General features: G+C 48.3%; 1 protein-coding gene across 2 annotated transcripts in view; it reads left to right on the forward strand.

The window, feature by feature from the left end:
- Positions 1-20359, forward strand: part of EPHX2 (epoxide hydrolase 2) — a 58135-nt gene that overhangs the window by 20621 nt on the left and 17155 nt on the right. For both annotated transcript variants that reach the window (XM_017540407.2, XM_017540406.2), the window contains exons 6-12: positions 3167-3241; positions 7239-7334; positions 8134-8212; positions 11587-11621; positions 14110-14136; positions 15611-15696; positions 18440-18551. In XM_017540407.2, the coding sequence (XP_017395896.1) occupies positions 3167-3241; positions 7239-7334; positions 8134-8212; positions 11587-11621; positions 14110-14136; positions 15611-15696; positions 18440-18551 (510 nt within the window). The remainder of the gene's footprint in view (positions 1-3166; positions 3242-7238; positions 7335-8133; positions 8213-11586; positions 11622-14109; positions 14137-15610; positions 15697-18439; positions 18552-20359) is intronic.

A 20359-nucleotide genomic window follows, 5' to 3' on the forward strand; every position in this document is an offset into this window, starting at 1 on the left:
AATTAGCTGGGTGTGGTGGCACATGCCTGTAATCCCAGCTACTCAGGAGGCTGAGACAGGAGAATCGCTTGAACCCGGGAGGCGGAGCTTGCAGTGAGCCGAGATTACGCCATTGCACTCCAGCCTGGGCAACAGAGTGAAACTCCACCTCAAAAAAAAATTACCATCTCTGTGTGTGTGTGTGTGTGTGTGTGTGTGTGTGTGCGCGCGCGCGCACGCGCGCGCACGTGTGTGCGCACGTACAGTTCAGTGATGTTAAGAACACACGCATTGTTATACAGCTGTCACCACCATTCCCCTCCAGAACTTTTTCATCTTCCCCACATGAAACTCTGTACCATTAAACACCAACTCTCCATTCTCACTGCCCCGGCTCCTGGCAACTCCCACCCTGCTTTTTTCTCTATGAATTGGACTCCTCTAGGGACCTCATATAAGTGGAATCACAATATTTGTCTTTTTGTAACTGGCTTATTTCACTTAGCATAATGTCTCCAAGGTTCACCCGTGTCGCCCCAGGAGTCTGAATGTCCTTACTTTTTAGGGCAGAAGACTAACTCTTCCACTGTGGACATACATCATGCTGGGTTTATCCACTCGGCTATCCAAGGATACCTGGGTTGCTTTCGCCTCTTGGGTATTGGGAATAGCGCTGGTATGAACGTGGATGTGCATGTATCTCTTTGAGACTCGGTTTTCAGTGCTTCTGGGTGTGTACCTAGGATTGAAATTGCTGGATCATATGGAAATTCTATTTTTATTTTATTTTATTTATTATTATTATTATTATTATTTTGAGATGGAGTATTGCTCTGTTGCCCAGGCTGGAGTGCAGTGGCATGATCTTGTCTCATTGCAACCTCCGCCTCCCAGGTTTAAGAGATTTCTGGCTCATTTTTGTATTTTTAGTAGAGACGGGGTTTCCCCATGTAGGCCAGGCTCGTCTTGAACTCCTGACCTCAAGTGATCCGCCCGCCTCGGCCTCCCAAAGTGCTAGGATTACAGCATGAGCCACCATGCCTAGGCAAAATTTTATTTTTAGGTTTTTGAGGAAATTCAGTGCTGTTTTGCACGGCAGCTATACCCTTTTATATCCCCACAGAAAGATCACCCCTTTTAAACAGGGGAGCCTGCGTCTCTTTTTCAGAGGAAGGCAGTAGGCGTCAGTCATGAACAGGCCTTGTAAATTACACAAACATACAAGAGGATCATGAAGTAGGAACCCCTCACCTTCCCTACCCCAAAAGCAGGGGTATCCCCTAGGAAACTGTGGACACATAGGAGGAGGGGCCCTGAGGGGCACCGGCTCTGCTCACAGGCCTTGGCTCCCCTGACCATGGACTCATGGCACCATGCTGCCCTCCACCATCACATTGAGTCTGTCCCTGCCCCCAGATCTTCTGCAGATGCCACAGAGGTTGGGGGACTCACCTCCTTTGTCCCCCTTTGCAGACATCCAGGCAGAGTTTGCCATGGTTATAAAGGAGATAGATTTCTTAGCTTATGTCCCCATCTTAGAGGTCACAAAACTGAGTCATTGAGAAGAATGAATTTTTTCTTGGGTTACATCTTTAGGACTGAAAGTGACAGTCCAGCAGTAGGATTCATGGCGTGTCCAGCAACAGGGTTCATGCATAAGGCAATATTCACGCACATGTGATTGGTAGCAAGCTCCTTGTTATTTCCTCCTCAGGGAAACTGATTCCAGTAAGGGACAGAAGCCACCATAAAGATTCCTTGTTCAGGAATCTCCTGTTTACTGAGACAGGTTAGTGTAAGCCCTCAAGGACTTCTGAGAACAGGCCTGGGACCTGCCAGTGGAAGGCTGTTAGGGGCTAGACTGTGTCCCCCAAAATTAATACAGTGAAGTCCTAACTTCTAATACCTCAAGATGTGACTAGGTCTGACAAAAGGGCATTCAAGGAAATAATGAAGTTAAAATGAGGTCACAAGACTGGTCCTTAATCTCATCTGACTGGTCTCTTTAGAAGAAGCAGAGATTAAGGACAGGAGCCAGGCTCACCCCTGTAATCCCAGCACTTTGGGAGGCCAGGGTGAGAGGATCACTTGAGGCCAGGAGTTTGAGGCCAGCCTGGACAATATAGTAAGATCCTGTCTCTTAAAAAAAATAGCTGAGCATGATGGTGCACACCTATAGTCCGAGCTACTTAGGAGGCTGAGGTGGGAGGATCACTTGAGCCAAGGAGGTCAAGGCTGCAGTGAGCTGTGATTACATTGGTGCATGCCAGCCTGGATGACAGAGCGGAGACCCCCCAAAAAGGGTGAAGAGGCAGAGATCATGACACACACAGCAAGGTACCAGGGCCTTGAGGATGCAAGGGAAAGATCATGTGAAGACACAAGGAGAAGACGGCCATCTGCAAGCCAAGGAGAGAGGTCTCAGGAGAAAGCAGCCCCACCAGCACCTTGACCTTGAACTTCCAGCCTCCAGAACTGTGAGGAAATAAATATCTGTTCCTGAAACCACATAAACTGGTATTTTGTGGCAGCCAGAACAAACTAATACAAAGGCCCAGAGAGTTTGATTTTGGCCAACTTGAAGGAGTGACCTTTCGACAGAGGGGAGCAATGATGGAGTGACTGCTGTGTGAGCTTCTCCTGGTGTCCCAAATGAGTCTGGGCGACCACTGGAGGAGCTGTCACAGAAGCAAATAATATTCACTGAAGTCCAGATTCTCAGTGGCTTAGAGCAAGGGATCTTTGCTTCTTGCTTACACGACGTTCGGTGGGCAGCGGCCAGGGACTTTGCCTCATGCGGTCATTTGGGGACTCGGGATGATGGAGGACCCACTGTCTTCTACCTGTAGTTTCGAGGTCACACTGGACACCCGGCTGGAAGACGGGGAGTTGAGAAATGTAGAGAATCGTTTCGGGGTTTAATGTGCCAGGCAGGAAGCTGTGCTCTTCCCTCTGCTTCCATTGGCTGGAATTCAGTCTTGGGGCTCCACTCAACTGGAAAGCCAGAGGGAGAGTGGAGTCTGGCTGTGCTGGCAGGAGAGGGAGATGGGCTGGTCAGTCACCAGGAGGGCTCAGGATGGGGTGGCAAATGTGGCCTCCGAGGCCTCTTTTGGCACTGGTACTCGGGACAGCCTCTCTTGGAAGGAGGCTACGGTCATCTCTCTCACTGTGCCCTTCCTGCTTACAGCTTCTCAATACCCTGGCGCCTCTGCTGACCTCTTGCAATCCAAGTGACGTGAGCCACGGGTACGTGACAATAAAGGTGAGTCAGCTCTGTCTCTCAGTCTGCTGAGTGCTCTCTAACCAGGTCACCTAAAATGACCAGCGGAGATGACCAGGAGGCTGAGCTGGGAGGATCACCTGAGCCTGGGAGGCGGAGGCTGCAGTGAGCTGTGATCACACCATTGTACTCCAGCCTGGGCGACGGAGTGAGGCCCTGTCTCAAAAAAAAGTGGCCAGCAGAGACATTTGTTAAATATTGAGAGTGGCTGAACATCTGCTATTTTTTTTTTTTAATATTTTTTTGGTTGGGGGGATTGGGGAGGGTTAGCATTAGGAGAAATCCCTAATGTAGATGATGGGGTGATGGATGCAGCTAACCACCATGGCATGTATATACCTACATAACAAACCTGCATGTTCTGCACATGTACCCCAGAACTTTATAATAATAAAAAAAAACATCCACTATTTATAAGGAAATGGAATTTCCTGCAAATCTCATTCCTTAGTAATGGATGGAAGACACAAGCCCTGTCTCAGATTCTGTAAAGCCATGTGACTGCTGCGGCCAAACCCCCGCAGAACAGCAGGCCAAGGAGCTTGGCCAGTCTGGGGCCAAAGCGCGTGCACAGCTGGCCTGTGTTGGGGGAGAAGATGTTTTCATTCAACAGGTATTTTTAATTTTTTTTGGTGGGGGTATAGGAGAGCGCTTCCTCTGTCAGGCGCAGGCCAGATAGAAGGGGTGCGGTGATGATTAAGACAGACCTGTCCTCAAGGAGCCCACATTGAGGGCAAGGAGAGGGAAAGGGTCATTCAGATGTTCTTTCTGTTTCAAAGGGTTATCATAAGGCCAAGGCCACATGCAGAGGCCACTGGCTGATGACCTGGCTGGGAGATCTAACTTGGCTTGCTGACACACAGTAGGGGTTTAGTACTTCCTCATGGATTCACTTTGGGATCTTTCCTCATTTGTCACTGGCCTCATTTAAATACAAAAGGACCTAAAGCTGTGGGTCCACTCATCTGCAAAAAAAATGGCCAGACAGCTACTGTGCAGCCAGGTAGACCCAGCTGGAATCTTGGTGTGGCCACTTAACTGAGATTGCAGCCTTGGGCAAGCATCTTACTGCTGTGAGCCTCAATATCCACACCTTTATAGTGAAATGACGACATCTCTCCATGCAGTTTCTGTAAGAATTAAATGAAATGTTGTATGCAGACCACGGGACGTAGTGCCCAACAGCCACTGCTCCATAGACGGCGGCTGACAGACAGGAGGGCTGGAGGCCGTGGCTGTGCTGGCCTTGGAGACCTTGGGGACCCTTGCTGTTCTGGAGGAAAACCTCAGTATATTAATATTCTGAGATGAGTGGAGGGCCTTCCATGACCCCAGGGATTTTATGTTCATAGCCTCTGTGGTTTGGTTATAGCAAGGATGAAGCCCCTGCTCAGAATGGGATCTAAGCTCAGAATGGGTTCTGCGAGGGTGGAGGCAGCCACCATAAATGTTGTAAAGTGGGCATCCAAGCACGAGTGGGTTTGCATCATAAGAAAAGGCTTTTCTGGTACTGAAAGCTACTGGTCAGCATCACTGATAGACATTCCTTCTATGAGTCTGGGTTCTCCTGAAGGGGTGAATGTTTCATCAGGGCCTTCAGGTCCCATGTCTCTGGTGGTAAAGAGGAGTGAGGGCCTTTTCACCCAGGGCTGGGGGCTGGGTTGTAACCATGGACAGGGTTATTTTTGTAATTCCCTTAGGGTTTGCATATCCAGTTTTAAGAGATTCTTTATTTGACCTTGAAGGAGTGTGATTAGAATCGCTTTCCTCCACCCTGTCTTTCCCCCACCCTGTATTTCAGAGCTGGCAGCAAACTTCTGGGGAGTCCCAGCTGCACCAGGCTCTCAGGGGGCTGGTGCATTGATTGCCACTGAATCCTAAACCGGGTTGATAATAGATCTTTTTGTGTTCTGGCTTTATGGACATTTTTTTTAACACAGAAAAAAATGAGGATAGGAAAGGACGTATGTTTGCTGGGCTAGTCAGCTGAGCCAATATGAAGCTGTGAGCCTCAGTATCCACAGCTTTATAATGAGATGATAAAGCTCAAGAGTAAGCCGTTTGGAGTTTCTCTGGGGACCCCTCCCACCTGCTAGAACACAGGCGAGCTAAGATCGTTTGATCAGATCTAAGTGTGAAACATTTCTCAGTGTAAGGTAAATCGAATTTAAAGTGAACTTTTCCAAGTGCTAAAGGAAAGACCATGGAACAAACTCTGATAAACATTCTGTGAGGGAGTCTGCGAAATGCCCACCTAATGTTTTCTTGAGCAGAATAGCTTGTTAGGAATCATGAATGAAACTTCCTGTGGAGCAAGGTGTGGTGGCTCATGCCTGTAATCCCAGCACTTTGGGAGGCCAAGGCAGGAGAATCACTTAATGCCAGGAGTATGAGACCAGCCTGGGCAACACAGAGAGACCCCATCTCTACAAAAAATGTAAAAATTAGCTGGGTGTAGTGGCATGTACCTGTGGTCTCAGCTACTTGGGAGACTGAGGTGGGAGGACTGCTAGAGCCCAGGAGTTTGAGGCTGCAGTGAGCTATGATCATGCCCCTTCCCTCCAGCCTGGGCAACAGAGCGAGACCACATCTCCCTCACTGCCCAAAAAAGAAAATTCCAGTGTGGGGCACAGCTTGGAGTCATCTTACAGCTAAGTGGAATTGTTCCACTTGAATATCTATAATGTGACTCTGATTGTTCTCCTGCATTTCCCTTAGGACACTGGTGATATGTAATTGGGGTAAGAATAGGGCACTTGATTATTTGGTTCATTTGGCTGGACCCCACCATAACAGTCAGGGCTGATCAGCTGCTGTAACAAACACCCTGTCCCTTTCAGTGGCTCCACACCAAGTGTGTTTCTCACCTACAGCACAGTGTGTGGTGGGCTCTGTCCATGTAGCCATTCAAGCAACCAGGCTCCTTTTCTCTGCTGCCTCCACCTTCCTCAAGGCCCACGCCATTCAGGCAGAGATAGGCAAAGGGAGGGAGGCTGCACACAGAGGGTCCTGTGAGCCCTGGATGCAGCGCCTTTCCTCTGCTTCAGAGACACTGGCCAGGGCTCGGTCACGCGGCCACACCGACTGTAGGAGGGGGAGGTGCTCTGCGAGATGCTAACATGTGCCTGGAAGAGGATGGGAACACAGAGCTTGTCAAGCCCTCACGGTCTCTGCCACACCCATAGCCCCCAAAAAGACTACAGGTGTGGCAAAGCTTGAACAAATTTCATATTTAAGAAGTCAACAGCTCTTAATGAAACACTCATGGTATTGAGACAGCGAGGTGGGAGGGGTCCCCAGAGAAACTCCAAACAGCCTGCGCACTGGAGTGGAGTTCTTGCTCTTTGCAGCAGGGAAAAGCCTGGCCCCTCCTCTTCCTGCGTGGAACCTGGGATTCCAACAGCGAGCTGGAAGTGCTCTAGTAGGGAACTCTGGCCTTGCAGAGAGTCCCTATTCCCCACTTTTTCCTTTCACCTAATAACACCCTGCTCTTTACTCACACTTCAAATTGTCTGCAAGCCTATATTTTCATGACCGTGGGACAAGGACCCCGTCTTTAGCTGAACTAAGGAAAAGTCTTGCAATAGTATTCGGCACGTGACCGTGAATATTATGCTCTGCACAATATCAGTCCCCTCTTTAGTATACTGAAAACACATCAGAACAGCACCAGAAACTCTGAGACTATGGGGCCCTTGTAGAGAGGAAGGAGAAGTGTGTTGTTATTTTGTTTTGTTTTCCAATGTAATGTCTTTAGAGTTCTTAGGTCAACGTGAGAGCCTCCTGTTGTCATTGAGTAGGTTGGCCAGAGCCTCTTCTCAGCCATTTTCATCTGACAATGGGGCCTTTCACTGAGAATCCGGGTCATGCGCAATCCAGCAACTGACTGAAACACTGCTGGCATTCTGCAGATGCTGCGGTGTCTGGGTCCACGGGGCCTGGTGCTTGGTCACTGCCCCCTCCTCTTTCCCTTCCACAGCCCGGGGTCCGTCTGCATTTTGTGGAGCTGGGCTCTGGCCCTGCCGTGTGCCTCTGCCATGGATTTCCTGAGAGCTGGTATTCTTGGAGGTACCAGGTGAGGAAAGCTGGGGAGGGTGCACCCCGTCAGGGTGAGGTTGGGGGAGTCTAGATGGTATGGCCCGACATGGACGTCCATGAGGAAGCTGAAACCTGACAGTGGAGCTTTGTCTCCAAAGTGTGACCAGGGGCTGGGCACGGTGGCTCATGCCTGTAATCCTAGCACATTGGGAGGCCAAGGTGGGCGGATCATGAGATCAGGAGATCGAGGCCAACATGATGAAACCTCATCTCTGCTAAAAATACAATAATTAGCTGTGGTGGCACATGCCTGTAATCCCAGCTACTTGGGAGGCTGAGGGAGCAGAATCACTTGAACCGGGTGGCAGAGATTGCAGTGAGCTGAAATCGCGCCACTGCACTCCAGCCTGGGCAGCAGAGTGAGACTCCATTACACACACACAAAAATGTGACCAGTTGGGGCAGAAGGTGACTCCAGACCTCAGGGCTATGCTAGGGCATGAGGTACCTTTGCAGATTAGAAAAGGGCAGATTCTTTAAGACACTCCACACGCTCTGCTGGGAGGCTTCTGTGCTGGGTATGGACATCTGCAAGAGCTTTGCCAGGGAAGATGCTCTCTTATATGTGACATTTCTGCCATGCACAAGCCCTACCACTGTCCACAGAGCCCTATATAAATGGGCTCATTGCAGCCCCACGGTGAAGATACCAGGTAGTGCCACGTGGCTCTTTGGTTTGAGCCATTTACAGGAAGAAGGAGATGGAGGGAAGTAAAGAGGGAGTGTCTGCCTGGGACTGAGGAGGCCATGCTGGAGTGTGCCTGTTTGTTTTCCAGATCCCTGCTCTGGCCCAGGCGGGTTACCGGGTCCTAGCTCTGGACATGAAAGGCTATGGAGAGTCATCTGCTCCTCACGGTGAGTGTGCTGTCTTGCAGCTGTCTTGTGTTAGTCCTGCCTTTTATCTACCTGAGCGCTCCACGCCTCGGTGCTTTCCCTGGTCCCAGATCAGAGTAGCCTTCCCCTTAAGGGAGTCTGACTTCACCTCTCTCCTCTCCCACAGTGCCCTGTGTCTCTGCACTTTGAGCTTCAGATGCCCCTGCCTGCCCCCCACACTCTGAATGAATGCAGCAGCCCCAAAGGCCCAAAATCCAAGGGATCTCCCACTGGTCATAGGGGGTGGCGGGCATAGAATGTACCATCCATCTCCAGAACATTCTTCATCTTGCAAAACTGAAAGGCGGCATTCAGTCCTCAGTTCTTCCTCTCCTGAGGAAGTCCCTGGAAACCCCCATTCTACTTTCTGTCTCTATGAATCTGACTCCTCTAAAGACCTCATATAAATGGAATCATATAACATCTGTCCTTTTGTGTTTGGCTTGTTTCACTTAGCCTAATGTCCTGAAGTTTCTTCCATGTTGTAGATGATGCCACAATTTCCTTCCCTTTTTTTGAGACTAGGTGGTGCTCTGTTGCCCAGACTGGAGTGCAGGGGCGTGATCTCAGCTCACTGCATCCGCTGCATCCTGGGTTCAAATGGTTCTCCTGCCTCAACCTCCCGAGTAGCTAGAATTATAGGCGCTCACCAACATTCCCGGCTAATTTTTGTATTTTTAGTGGAAACAGGGTTTCACCATGTTGAACAGGCTGGTCTGGAACTCCTGCCTGAGGTGATCCACCTGCCTCAGCCTCCCAAAGTTCTGGGATTAGAAGCATGAGCGGCCTGGCCAATTTTCTTCCTCTTTAAGGCTCAATACTATTCCATTGCATGGATAGACTACATTCTGCTTCGCCGTTTATCCACCGATGGATGCTTCAATGGTCTCCACCTTTTGGCTTCTGTGAACATGGATGTGCAAATAGCTGTCTGTATCCTTGCTTTCAGTTCTTTGGGGTATATACCCAGGAGCAGAATTGCTGGGTCGTATGGTAATTCATAGGCCAGATTTTTAACCCAGTGTCTGTGGATCCCTGCGGGAATCTATCCAGGATGGGTGTCCGATGGCATGGGAACCTCTGAGACAACATGTAGATTTATGAGCATTTTCCTGGTGGGTAGAGCCACTTGCTTTTTATCAGCTTCAGAGGGGTCCTCAGTCCTGAACTGTTAAGAACCTTGGATGTGGAGGCAGGAATGGGAAGCAGCCAGGCGTGAGCGGCAGCCCTGGTCCTCCAGGTGTCAGCAATGCAGCTGGCAGTGAGTTGAGCCCAGCAGGGCTGCTCACCCCTTTTCTGAGCTGCTCCCCATAATCACATCAAGCACGATTGGCTGTGGGGTTTAAAGCCAGCTGACATGGACTGGGACTCTTGGTCACTCAGGGGTCCACTCAGAGGACTGAGCATGTCACACACAGGGGGCGTCTCAAGTGGTCAAACCCTGAATATTGTGCTGTCGAATTAGCCTCTGCTGCTGCCTCCTGAATGACACAAAAGCATGTTACACAAAAAAAGGCCTTTTGTTCAGACAGCTGGGAAAGCCAGCTAAGGGCTTCTGATTTTTAAATGCAATTATTAAAATGTTTAATTTTCTTTCACATATACCGTAGTCTTCTCTGAATTCCCTAGGCATAACTTAGTAACATCATTTAACATTCAAACCAGAGCACTCTCAAAAGTGAGACACTATTAAAACCATACAAACTGGGCCGGGTGCAGTGGCTCACGCCTGTAATCCAGGCAGTTTGGGAGGCTGAGGTGGGCGGATCACAAGGTTAGGAATTCGAGACCAGCCTGACCACCATGGTGAAACCTCTTCTCTACTAAAAATACAAAAATTAGCCGGGTGTGGTGGCGGGCACCTGTAACCTCAGCTATTCAGGAGGCTGAGGCAAGAGAATCGCTTGAACCTGGGAGGCAGAGATGCAGTGAGCCAAGATCATGTCACTGCATTCCAGCCTGGGCAACAGGACAAGATTCCATCTCAAAAAAACGAAAAACAAACAAAACATACAAACTAGAACTGCCCTGGAGAAAACCTGAAACTTATAGTCTTACCCTAACTCTAACTTTGTCTAAGGAAAAACATAATATAGATGCTAACTGTTGTTGAAAGATCATTATGTAAAATTAATTCTAAAACCAAGCATAATGATTTAAAATACATACACACACATTTCAGATCGCTTATGTCTACCTTTCCTATGATTTGACAATGGATTTTAGGTTGCAAATCATTTTCCCTTAAAATGTTGAAGGTTTGTCCCCACTCTTTTCTAGGTTCCATTGTTACTGTTGAGAAATCTCAGCCATTCTGATTCGTGAGCCTTTCTATGTGGCTGTTGTTTTTCCCTTACTTTGAACACTTTGGGTATCTTTTCTTTATCTGAAATTATATGATGTTGTGCTCTGACCGGGGTCTTTTCTCATCCACTTTGCTGGGCACATTTATCTTCTAGTTCTTGGAACTTTCCATGCATTATTTCTTTGATAATCTTTTCTTCTATTTTCTCTTTTTATTGTTCTTTTTCTTTTTGCTTTCTGGAATTGCTATTGTTAAAATACCGTTATTGTTAAAATTGCTATTATTGTTGAAATCATGCTACCCATTGATTTGGGTACTCATATGACTCAAAGCAATCTACAGATGCAATGCAATCCCTGTCAAAATCCCAATGACATTTTTCACAAAAATAGACACAGCAATTCTGCAATTCTTATGGACCCACGAAAGACCACAAACAGACAAAGCAATCTTGACAAAGCAATCTTGAGAAAGAATAATGAAGCTGGAGGCATTTGAAGCACACTTTCTGATTTCAAACTATATTACAAAGCTATAGTATGACACAAACAGTGTGATACAAACATAAAGACAGACATAGTTCAGTGGATAGAGAGCCCAGGAGTCAATCCACACGTATGTGGTCAGCTGATCGTTGACAAGGGTACCAAGAATAGTGGAGAAAGGACACTCTCTTCAAAGAAACAGTGGTGAGGAAAAATGAAAAAGAATGAAATTGGAACTTTATCTTACACCACACACAAAAATCAGCTCAAAATGGATGGAAGACTTAGATGTATGACCTGAATCTTTACAACTACCAGAAGAAGACATAAGTGGGGAAGCTTGACGATGGTCTCGGCAATGATCCCAGGGATATGACATCAAAAGCACAGGCAACAAAAGCAAAAATAAACACCGGGGTCTACCTCAGTCGAGAAACGTTTCATACGTTTCTGTGGGGTTTTGTTGTGGTTTTGTTTTTGGTTTTCTTTGCAAAAGGGCCCTTTTGATGTGTTGATATCTTTTAAATAACGTGAGTTAAATGTATGTATTTTGTTTTTAATTGCAGAAATAGAAGAATATTGCATGGAAGTGTTATGTAAGGTAAGAAGGATCTTGGGTAACCTCTGTAACATCTTCCCCACCATGTGTTTTTTGTTGATATAAATCTGAAGCTGGGATGCCCATTCACATTTTAGGGAAGCATCATTTCATAGCCTCTGGTTATAAATTCCTACTGAAAGTTGAACAATATTTTCAAGTGATAGCCAACATGTATGAAGCATTGACTGTGTCAGGTCTTCCTCTAGGCAATTGACAGAAGAGAAAACTGAGTCACGAGAAGTTAAAGGTAATGGCCCGAGGTCAGCAGCTGGTAGAGCCAGGCTGGAAGCCCGCAGTACTGCACTCTATTGTCTCTGCATCTAGAGCATTGAGAAAGTCACTTTATTTTGGTAAAGATGTTATTGGCCAGACCTAGGCCAGATCTTTGTGGACTGGTGACCAGCACGGATGGAGTTGCTGCTCTAAGACAGGTATAAGCACCATCCTTTAAGTGCTGGCAGGGGAGGCCGAGGCCAAGGTGCGGAGAGACTGGGACCCAAACCTCCACTAAGCTCAGGAGCAAAAGCAAAGGCTGGAGGAGCCCAGGGGAGGAAGCAGCCCCCAGGTTGGCTGGGAAACTAGCAACGCTGCTGGCCACACTAGGATTACAGAAGTCTCCATCTCTGAGTCACAGCCCAGGGGAACTTGTCCCCTCAGGTGTGCCGCCAAGCTTCATGTGCTGCTTTGGCATATCAGAAGCAATCAGGGGTAAAAGTTCCGTTTCCAGGCAGGGCTGCTTCTCCTTACTCAGTTTCCCAGTCCTTGCCTCTTGCACTCTGCTGCTCCTGATCCCACCACATGTCTCCCTGAAGTCCTACCAAGGTCTCATCAGTGACCCTGGGAGCCCCTATCCTGCTGTTGTCCTCTAACCTGGATCTTGCTTATTTCCATCAAAATCCATTCTTGAGACAGTCACCTTGGGTCACTTAGGAGAACTGTTCTCTTGAACAAAGTCCTTTAACCAAAAACAAACAGCATGGTGCTCGTATCCTTCTGTTCCACCTTTGAAAAATCATGAGTACATCCACAGCTAGGTATTTACCCAAGAAAATCGATGATGTATGTCCACAAAAAAAAAAAAAAAACCCAGATACAAGTGTTCACAGCAGCATTAGTCCTAATAGCCAAAAAGTGGAGATAGCCCACATGTCCATCAGCTGACGAATAGATAAAGAAAATGTGGCCCATCCCTATGGTGGGACACTGTTCAGCCGTACAGAGGAATGACGGGCTGGTGCAAGCTTCAGCGGGAATGAACCCTCAAAAGATGTTGCTCAGCAAAAGAAGCCAGTTTCTGTGTCAGGACAGTGGGGGGGGGGCAGGAATGCATTGTCCCTGGGGTGGAACTAGCCTCACTGCTCCCCTGCAGCAGCAGCACGTGGGCAAGCTCTACAGGGCAGCTATCTTCCTTTCCCCTCCCCGCCCAGGGAGGAGCCCAGGCTTGCTGTCTTACAGTGGCAATGGGACAGTGAGGGATAAGTATTGGTGGACACTGAATAACTCACTGTGCATGTTTGCAGTCGGCCTGGGTCCTGAGAGGATGCTGGGATGGGAAGGGTGGTGTTCTGAAGGCTGCTGAGAGATAGACAGCTGCACTGCTCAGCCTGGCTGCCGTAATAAAGGGCCAGAGACCAGGCAGCTTCAACAATAGACATTTATTTTCTCAGTTCTGGAGGCTGGAAGTCTAAGATCAAGGTGTCAGCAGAACTGATTCTCCAGAGAGCTCTCCTGGGCATGTAGATGCCGCCTTCTTATAAGTCCTCACGTGCTCATTCCTCTGTGCGTGTCTGTGTCCTGATCTCCTCCTCTTCTTTTTGTTTTGTTTTAATAAGAGACAGGGTCTCCCTGTGTTGCCCAGGCTAGTCTCCAGCTTCTGGGTTCAAGGGATTCTCCTCCCTTGGCTTCCCAGTGTTCTAGAATTACAGGTGCAAGCCACTGTGTGCAGCCTAATCTCTTTTTATTTATTTTATTTATTTTTTTGAGACAGAGTCTCGCTCTGTCACCAGGCTGGAGTGCAATGGCGCGATCTCAGCTCACTGCAACCTCCACTTTCTGGGTTCAAGCCATTCTCCTGCCTCAGCCTCCAGAATAGCTGGGATTATAGGCACCTGCCACTGAGCCCAGCTAATTTTTGTATTTTTAGTAGAGAAGGGATTTCACCATCTTGGGGAGGCTGGTCTCAAACTCCTGACCTTGTGATCCACCCACCTCGGCCTCCCAAAGTACTGGGAGGCGTGAGTCACCGCGCCCGGCCTAGTCTTCTCTTCTTATAGGACTCCAGACACATTGGATTAGGGCCCACCCATATGACCTCATTTTACCTTAATCACCTCTTTAAAGGCTGTATCTTCAAAAACAGTCCCATTCTGAGGCCTTGGGGGTTAGGATTTCAACATAGCAGTTTTGGGGAGGATGCAGTTCAGCCCATCATAAAGGCTGAGGTGGACAGGGGTGGTGGCTGATTTTGTTTGTGTGTCTTCTTTCTTAGGAGATGGTAACCTTCCTGGATAAGTTGGTAAGTCATTATTTTGAACTGATATCTTTGGAGAATTCCTTTGGGGCCTGGGTAATTAAAGAAAAGGCATCAGCCTGGAGCAGAGGTACATGGGCAGGGAGGGCACATTTTGGGGGCAGTTAAAGGTGGGTGGGCATGGGCAGGGAAAATCACAAAAACAGATGGCATAGAGCAAGAATTGCTTGGGAACAGGATGGAGATGAGCTTATTTCTTTGTCTTTTAATGAAGCCGGTTCCAGGGAATGGAACCAGGGAAGACAGCCTTGAGTATCAGGTAGAGAAGTTTGGATATCTCAAAATATCCCATAGGCTAATATTTCCCAACTCTTTAAACTTTCATCCTTCTGACACTCCTAAAACCTAATGCTTGCATTTGACATTGTTGGGAATGTCAAGCTCAATGATAACAAATGAAAGGGAATCAGCAGTGCTGAGTTGAGAATGTGCCTTGGCTGAGCACACTTCCACTCCCAAGACTCCATGGTGTAACAGCCTCCCCTTCCCCAAGGGAGGTCACGGGGGCAGAATGGACTGAGGGGTCAGCTCAGCCAGGACAGCAGCAGTGGAGGACAGGGGAGGGCTGTAGGGCAGTGGGACTTAGGGCCTCTTAATTGGATGTGGGAGACAGAAAGGATCTAGGCAGCTGACCTCTGGTTCGCCAGCAGGGCACTGTGCCTGACACGGCAGGGAAAACGCCATGAGGATATCGGGGTCCCTGCCCTCTGCAGATTCTCAGTTTCATGGGATTAGGTTTGGAACTTTTGGTTGTGATGTGGACAGGGAACAGGGCCTGGCCCGGAGTGGCCACCCGGTCCTGACTCTGTACAGCCTTCTGTCTCTAGAGTGACTGTGTGGTTGCCACCAGCGGGGTCAGTGTGGAGAGAGGTGTGGGGTAGGCTCTGCCGTGTAGGTTTCGCTCTGTGATGTTTGTACCACGAAACCTCCTGACACATTTCTGAGAACATGTCCCCCTCCTTAAGTGACACGTGGCTATAGCTGCCCCATAAAGAGGGGTTGACGTCATCGTCAGTGCCGGCAACAGAAAGAGAGAGATTAAAGATGCTTTTGAACCTTTAACAGTTTAAGGGAGGGGAGCTCCCAAAAAAGTGGGATTGGGGGGTGGAAGCATAATCATTTGAAAAAAGATGCACATGGGACGTGAAGAGGTCTTTTAAGATAGAAGGGAGGAAAAAGAGAAAAGGACGAAACAAAATTTGATTTGAGAGAAGGTAAAAGGGAGAAGGAACCCATGGCCTATGGCCCCAGCCTCCTAAGCAGATGTAAAAGGCCGGCAATTTGTGTTGAGGGTCTTTGGCTGGTGCAGGGAGGAGAAGCTCGGAGGGCGGGCATTTGGACGCTGCTGTGGGGCAGGAGACGAGGCCCAGGTGTAAAGGGGCTGGCTGAGGGCTGAGGCTCCCAGCATCCCATTCCAGAAACCTCCCCACATTTGGCTCCCTTCTTTCTGCTTCTCTAGGGCCTTTCTCAAGCAGTGTTCATTGGCCACGACTGGGGCGGCATGCTGGTGTGGTCCATGGCTCTCTTCTACCCCGAGAGAGTGAGGTAATTGGGCCTCGGGCAATAAGGATTTTGGGGAGGCTGGGCTTGAACTCCTGTGAGAATTGTTCCTCAGATCTTGAAGCCTAGAAGACTTCTCAAAAATAAGTAGGTGATCTGGGAAGGTGATACCTTCGCTCTTTAGTGTCTGGTGACACATTAATAAGAGAGCCTAACTGGGCATGGTGGCTTACACCTGTAATCCCTGCACTTCGGGAGTCCAAGGCGGGTGGATCATGAGGTCAGGAGCTTGAGACCAGCCTGGCCAAGATGGTGAAACCCCATCTCTACTAAAAATAGAAAAATTAGCTGGGCATAGTGATGTGCACTTGTAATCCCAGCTACTGGGGAGGCTTAGGTGGGAGAATCACTTGAACCTGGGAGGTGAAGGTTGCAGTGAGGTGAGATCACGCCGTTGCACTCCAGCCTGGGTGACAAAAGCGAAATTCCATCTCAAAAACAAAACAAACGAAACAAAACAGGATCTAATTAGCTAATGTGTTAGGAGGCAGCACCTGTTATAATTACAGCCAATGGGACAAATAATTCAGGGCCCGAGTGGCCGGTGGTAATGCACGAGGATCATGGCTGAGCTTGAGGGGTACAGGGGAGGCAACAGGTGTGTCTTCAGTCCTGGACTGAGACACAGAAAGAGTGGCCTTCCATTCTGCCCTGATCAGCTGTGGGACACATCACTTTACTTCTTAGGCCTTGGCTTTCTCAACAACAAAGCAGTGATGGTAACTCCTGCCTGACTCCACACCAGAAAATGCTGTGCAAATGTGCAGTGAGCCCAGCATGTCCTGGTCCCCACCATTTCCTTCATGTCGCTCATTGTTAGACCAGCATTTCACAGCTTGAGTGAGAGCTATCAGGTGGCAGGTTTGGGCCCAGAGACTGTACTCTGGCGGTTTGAGCTGGTGAGCTGCAGCTAAAACCTATCTGACTTCCCATTTCGGCCTCTGGTCTTGGGAAGTTAAAGAAACATCATCCTCAGCTGCCATCTGAATTTCTCTAACTAATTCAGTTATTTTGTATTTGGCTAAGTTTATGAGATTGGAACTATGAGGAAACTTTGTTCTGTATCACTCTTGGATCAAATGATAGGATTATATGAAAAACTAAAGAATCAAATGTTTCCTAAAATATTAAAGTTTTCATGCAGTTCTGCTCATCTCTCTAACTTTTTAAATTTTTTTTAAATTTCTCGTGGGTACATAGTAGGCATATTCTAGCTTTTCCCTCTCACTTTCTCTGTCCCCTCTCTCATTCAAAGTGGAAATAAAAGCTTGGTTCTTAAGAATTGGGTTCACCAAAATATGCATGACATGCTGGTTAAAGGGATGATAGCAACAAGCTGTGTTTGCCCCTCAAATTTACCCCCTTTTCTATTCCTTCTTTTTTTTTTTTTTTGAAACAGAGTCTCGCTCTGTCACCCAGACTGAAGTGCAGTGGTGTGACCTTGGCTTACTGCAACCTCTGCCTCCTGGGTTCAAGTGATTCTCCTGCCTCAGCCTCCCGAGTAGCTGGGACCACAGGTGTGCACCAACATGCCTGGCTAATTTTCGTACTTTGAGTAGATGTGGGGGCTTCACAACACAGGCCAGGCTGGTCTCGACCTCCTGGCCTCAAGTGATCCAGCTGCCTCTGCCTCCCAAAGTGCTGGGATTACAGGTGTGAGCCACCACGGCCAGCTGTCTTTTCTGTTCCTTTTGGTAGCATCCTGTTCCCTCTCTGGGTGATAATGGAATGGTCTACTGGCTGGATTCCCAGCTTCTGGCCTCTCCATCTGTGTCTGTGTGGTCTCTCAGGGCTGGATTAGTCTTCCTGACTGCAACTGATCTACCGTCCCCGCTTCTCAGAAGCCCTCATGGTTTTCTTGGCTCTTAGAGCATCAAGTTCAGACTCAGGGCCCTTCATGCCTGGCCTCCCACTGCCTTTCTATTGTTATTTTCCAACATAGCCCATTCCACATTTGGCCTCTAGCCACACAGACTCCGTGCTCCACTGAACACAGCTGCAAGCTTTGCCCCCTTCTAGAATTTGCTCAGGCTACCTCGTGATGTTCCCCTCGAAGGCCCTGTTCCCCTCCCCAACTCTCCCCACTCTGAAAAGCCAAGTCCAAATGTCCCCTTTCCACAAGGTCCTCCGTGATGCCCAGTTCAGAATTCCTTATCTCCTTCCAACCCCCATGCTATTGTGTGCTACGGCTCATGTCATAGTCATCTCATAAGACCATTGTGTGTTTTTTCTATTCTAATTTATTAAATTATGAGGAGCTCCTTGAGGATAGAAATGATATTTTATTCATTTTACATTTTCTGTCCCCTGGTATATACCATAGAATTATGCTTAATCCAGAGGAGACACAATCAGTGAATAAAGGGAGGGAAAAAAATGAATGCATATTTTAAAACTAGAGAGATTTGTGTCTCCATATTCTATTCAGGGTTGCTATAGCATATGTAGTTGTTGTGTGTGTGTGTGTGTGTGTGTGTGTATGTGTGTGTGCGCCTATGTGTCTAAGGCAAGTTGGTGAGAAATACTGCAGTTTAGTGGGAAAAAACCCACTGGGCTAGGAATCAAAAATCCTGAGTTCTGATCCCATTCTCCCATTCACTGCTAGTGTATGACCTTGTGTGTAGAATGTTCCCACTCTGAGCTTCAGTTTTGAACCGCAAAGTCCTTTCTGGCTCTTGTAGACTGTCTCCTTACAGGGGCTAAGTCTTGCTGCCTCTTATTTCTGTAGGGCAGTGGCCAGTCTGAATACTCCCTTCATACCAGCAAATCCCAACGTGCACCCGATGGAGAGTATCAAAGCCAACCCAGTGTTTGATTACCAGCTCTACTTCCAAGAACCGGTAAGTGTGGCACCACGGGCAACAGTGGCAGCGTTAGTGTTGCCTTTCTCCTTCCTGTCTCCTTCTTATTTGCTTTATCTCTGTCCCCTTTAATTTTATGTGGCATTAGTCAGAAACGATTTTTACAAATGGGCTCAGGTGAAACCAGCTGCCATGCCCAGCTGGCCCTTCCCAGGCGATGGCACATTTCCGTGTGTGTTTGGGTGGTGAAGGGCTAGGGGATGTCGCACCCTGGGGAGATGGCTTCTTCATTGTCTCTGCAGTTGCAGAGTTTCGGGGCCTGGTGCTCAGGTAAGAGCCGCCCCTCCTGGTTCTCTGGCCGAGAGGCTGAGAACCCACCTCTCTCATTGGTGACAGCTGAGCTGGTGGAACCCACCTCTCATTGGTGACAGCTGAGCTAGTGGAGCCCGCCTCTCTCATTGGTGACAGCTGAGCTTTGTGATTAGGCCCCAGGGTCTAAGAGTCCTGCAGCAGACGCCACGTGTACTCTGAAGAATGAGCAAAGTTTCTAGGTATCAACCCATGTGCCACGAAGTTGCCTTTCAAAGGTGCGCCCTGGACATGGCTAATACATGCATTGGGGCATACCTGCCACCCTTAACTGGAGTTCACTGAGCACAGCGTGAGGATTCCATATCATATGACGTGGTGCCCCCTGTGGCTGCCCTCTTCTGTGGGAGGCACCTGCAGGTGCCTCCATCCACTTTCGGGAATTATCCAGAGAGAACAAAAGTTGTTTCCTGCACACTCCAGAGAGAGGAATGGAAGGAAGTAATTAATCAGGAACGTGAGACCGTTTCCACATCCCTCTCCCAGCCTCCACCTCTGCTCCTCTTAGGAGGTACCATTTCCGGCAAGACCACAACTATCCCCATTTCAATTCAATGAGAGTAAGTCTTTTCCAACAATTATTTTCACTGTTGAGATAGCATCTATGTGAGAGGATCTTTGCGATTCAGGCAATAACTGGACTCATTCACCGATAGCTTCCAGCGGCATTTCAGGCAATCTCAACCTGTCGTATCCCACATCCTATGGGGAGGCCAGGGCCCTGCCATGCCATGTCCTGATGTATGGGAACCCATGGGCTTCCAATGGCCTGAATGAAATCACAGGGCCCTTCATTAGTGTGAGATAGTCTCAATCGCGAGACGGTGGATATGGTATATGGTGTAGAGGGTGGATTGCTTTGCTGGGGCTGCCGTAGCAAAGGCCTGGCAGCTCAACAGACTGGGCAGCTTCAGCAACAGATATTCATTCTCTTACAGTTTTAAAGGCTGGAAGTTCAAGATCAGTGTATTTGTAGAGTTAGTTTCTCTTGAGGCCTCTCTCCTTGGCTTGTGGATAGTCTTCTTCTCCTTGTATCCTCATGGTATTCAGTTCATTAAAAAAAATTCTTTTTTGAGACAGGGTCTCGCTCTGTCACACAGGCTGGAGTGCAGTGGTGTGATCATAGCTCACTGCAGCCTCGACCTCCCCAGGCCCACATGATCCTCCCACACCAGCCTCCTGAGCACTGAGACTATGGTTGCATGCTGCCACAATTGGCTAATTTTTTTTTTTTTTTTTTTTTTTTTTTTTATAGAGACAGGGTTCCACCATGTCAACCAGGCTGGTTTCAAACTTCTGGGCTCAGGTGATCTGCATGCCTTGGCCTCCCAAAGCGCTGGGATTACAGGTGTGAGCTACTACACCTGGCCAAAAATATTTTTAATTGTGGTTACATACATGTAACATAATTTGACCCTGTTCCCTATTTGTAAGTGTGCAGTTCTGTGGCATTAAGCACGTGTACACTCTTATGCAGC

The sequence above is a fragment of the Cebus imitator genome, unplaced genomic scaffold (assembly GCF_001604975.1).
Source record: "Cebus imitator isolate Cc_AM_T3 unplaced genomic scaffold, Cebus_imitator-1.0 Scaffold125, whole genome shotgun sequence".
Lineage (NCBI taxonomy): Eukaryota > Metazoa > Chordata > Mammalia > Primates > Cebidae > Cebus > Cebus imitator.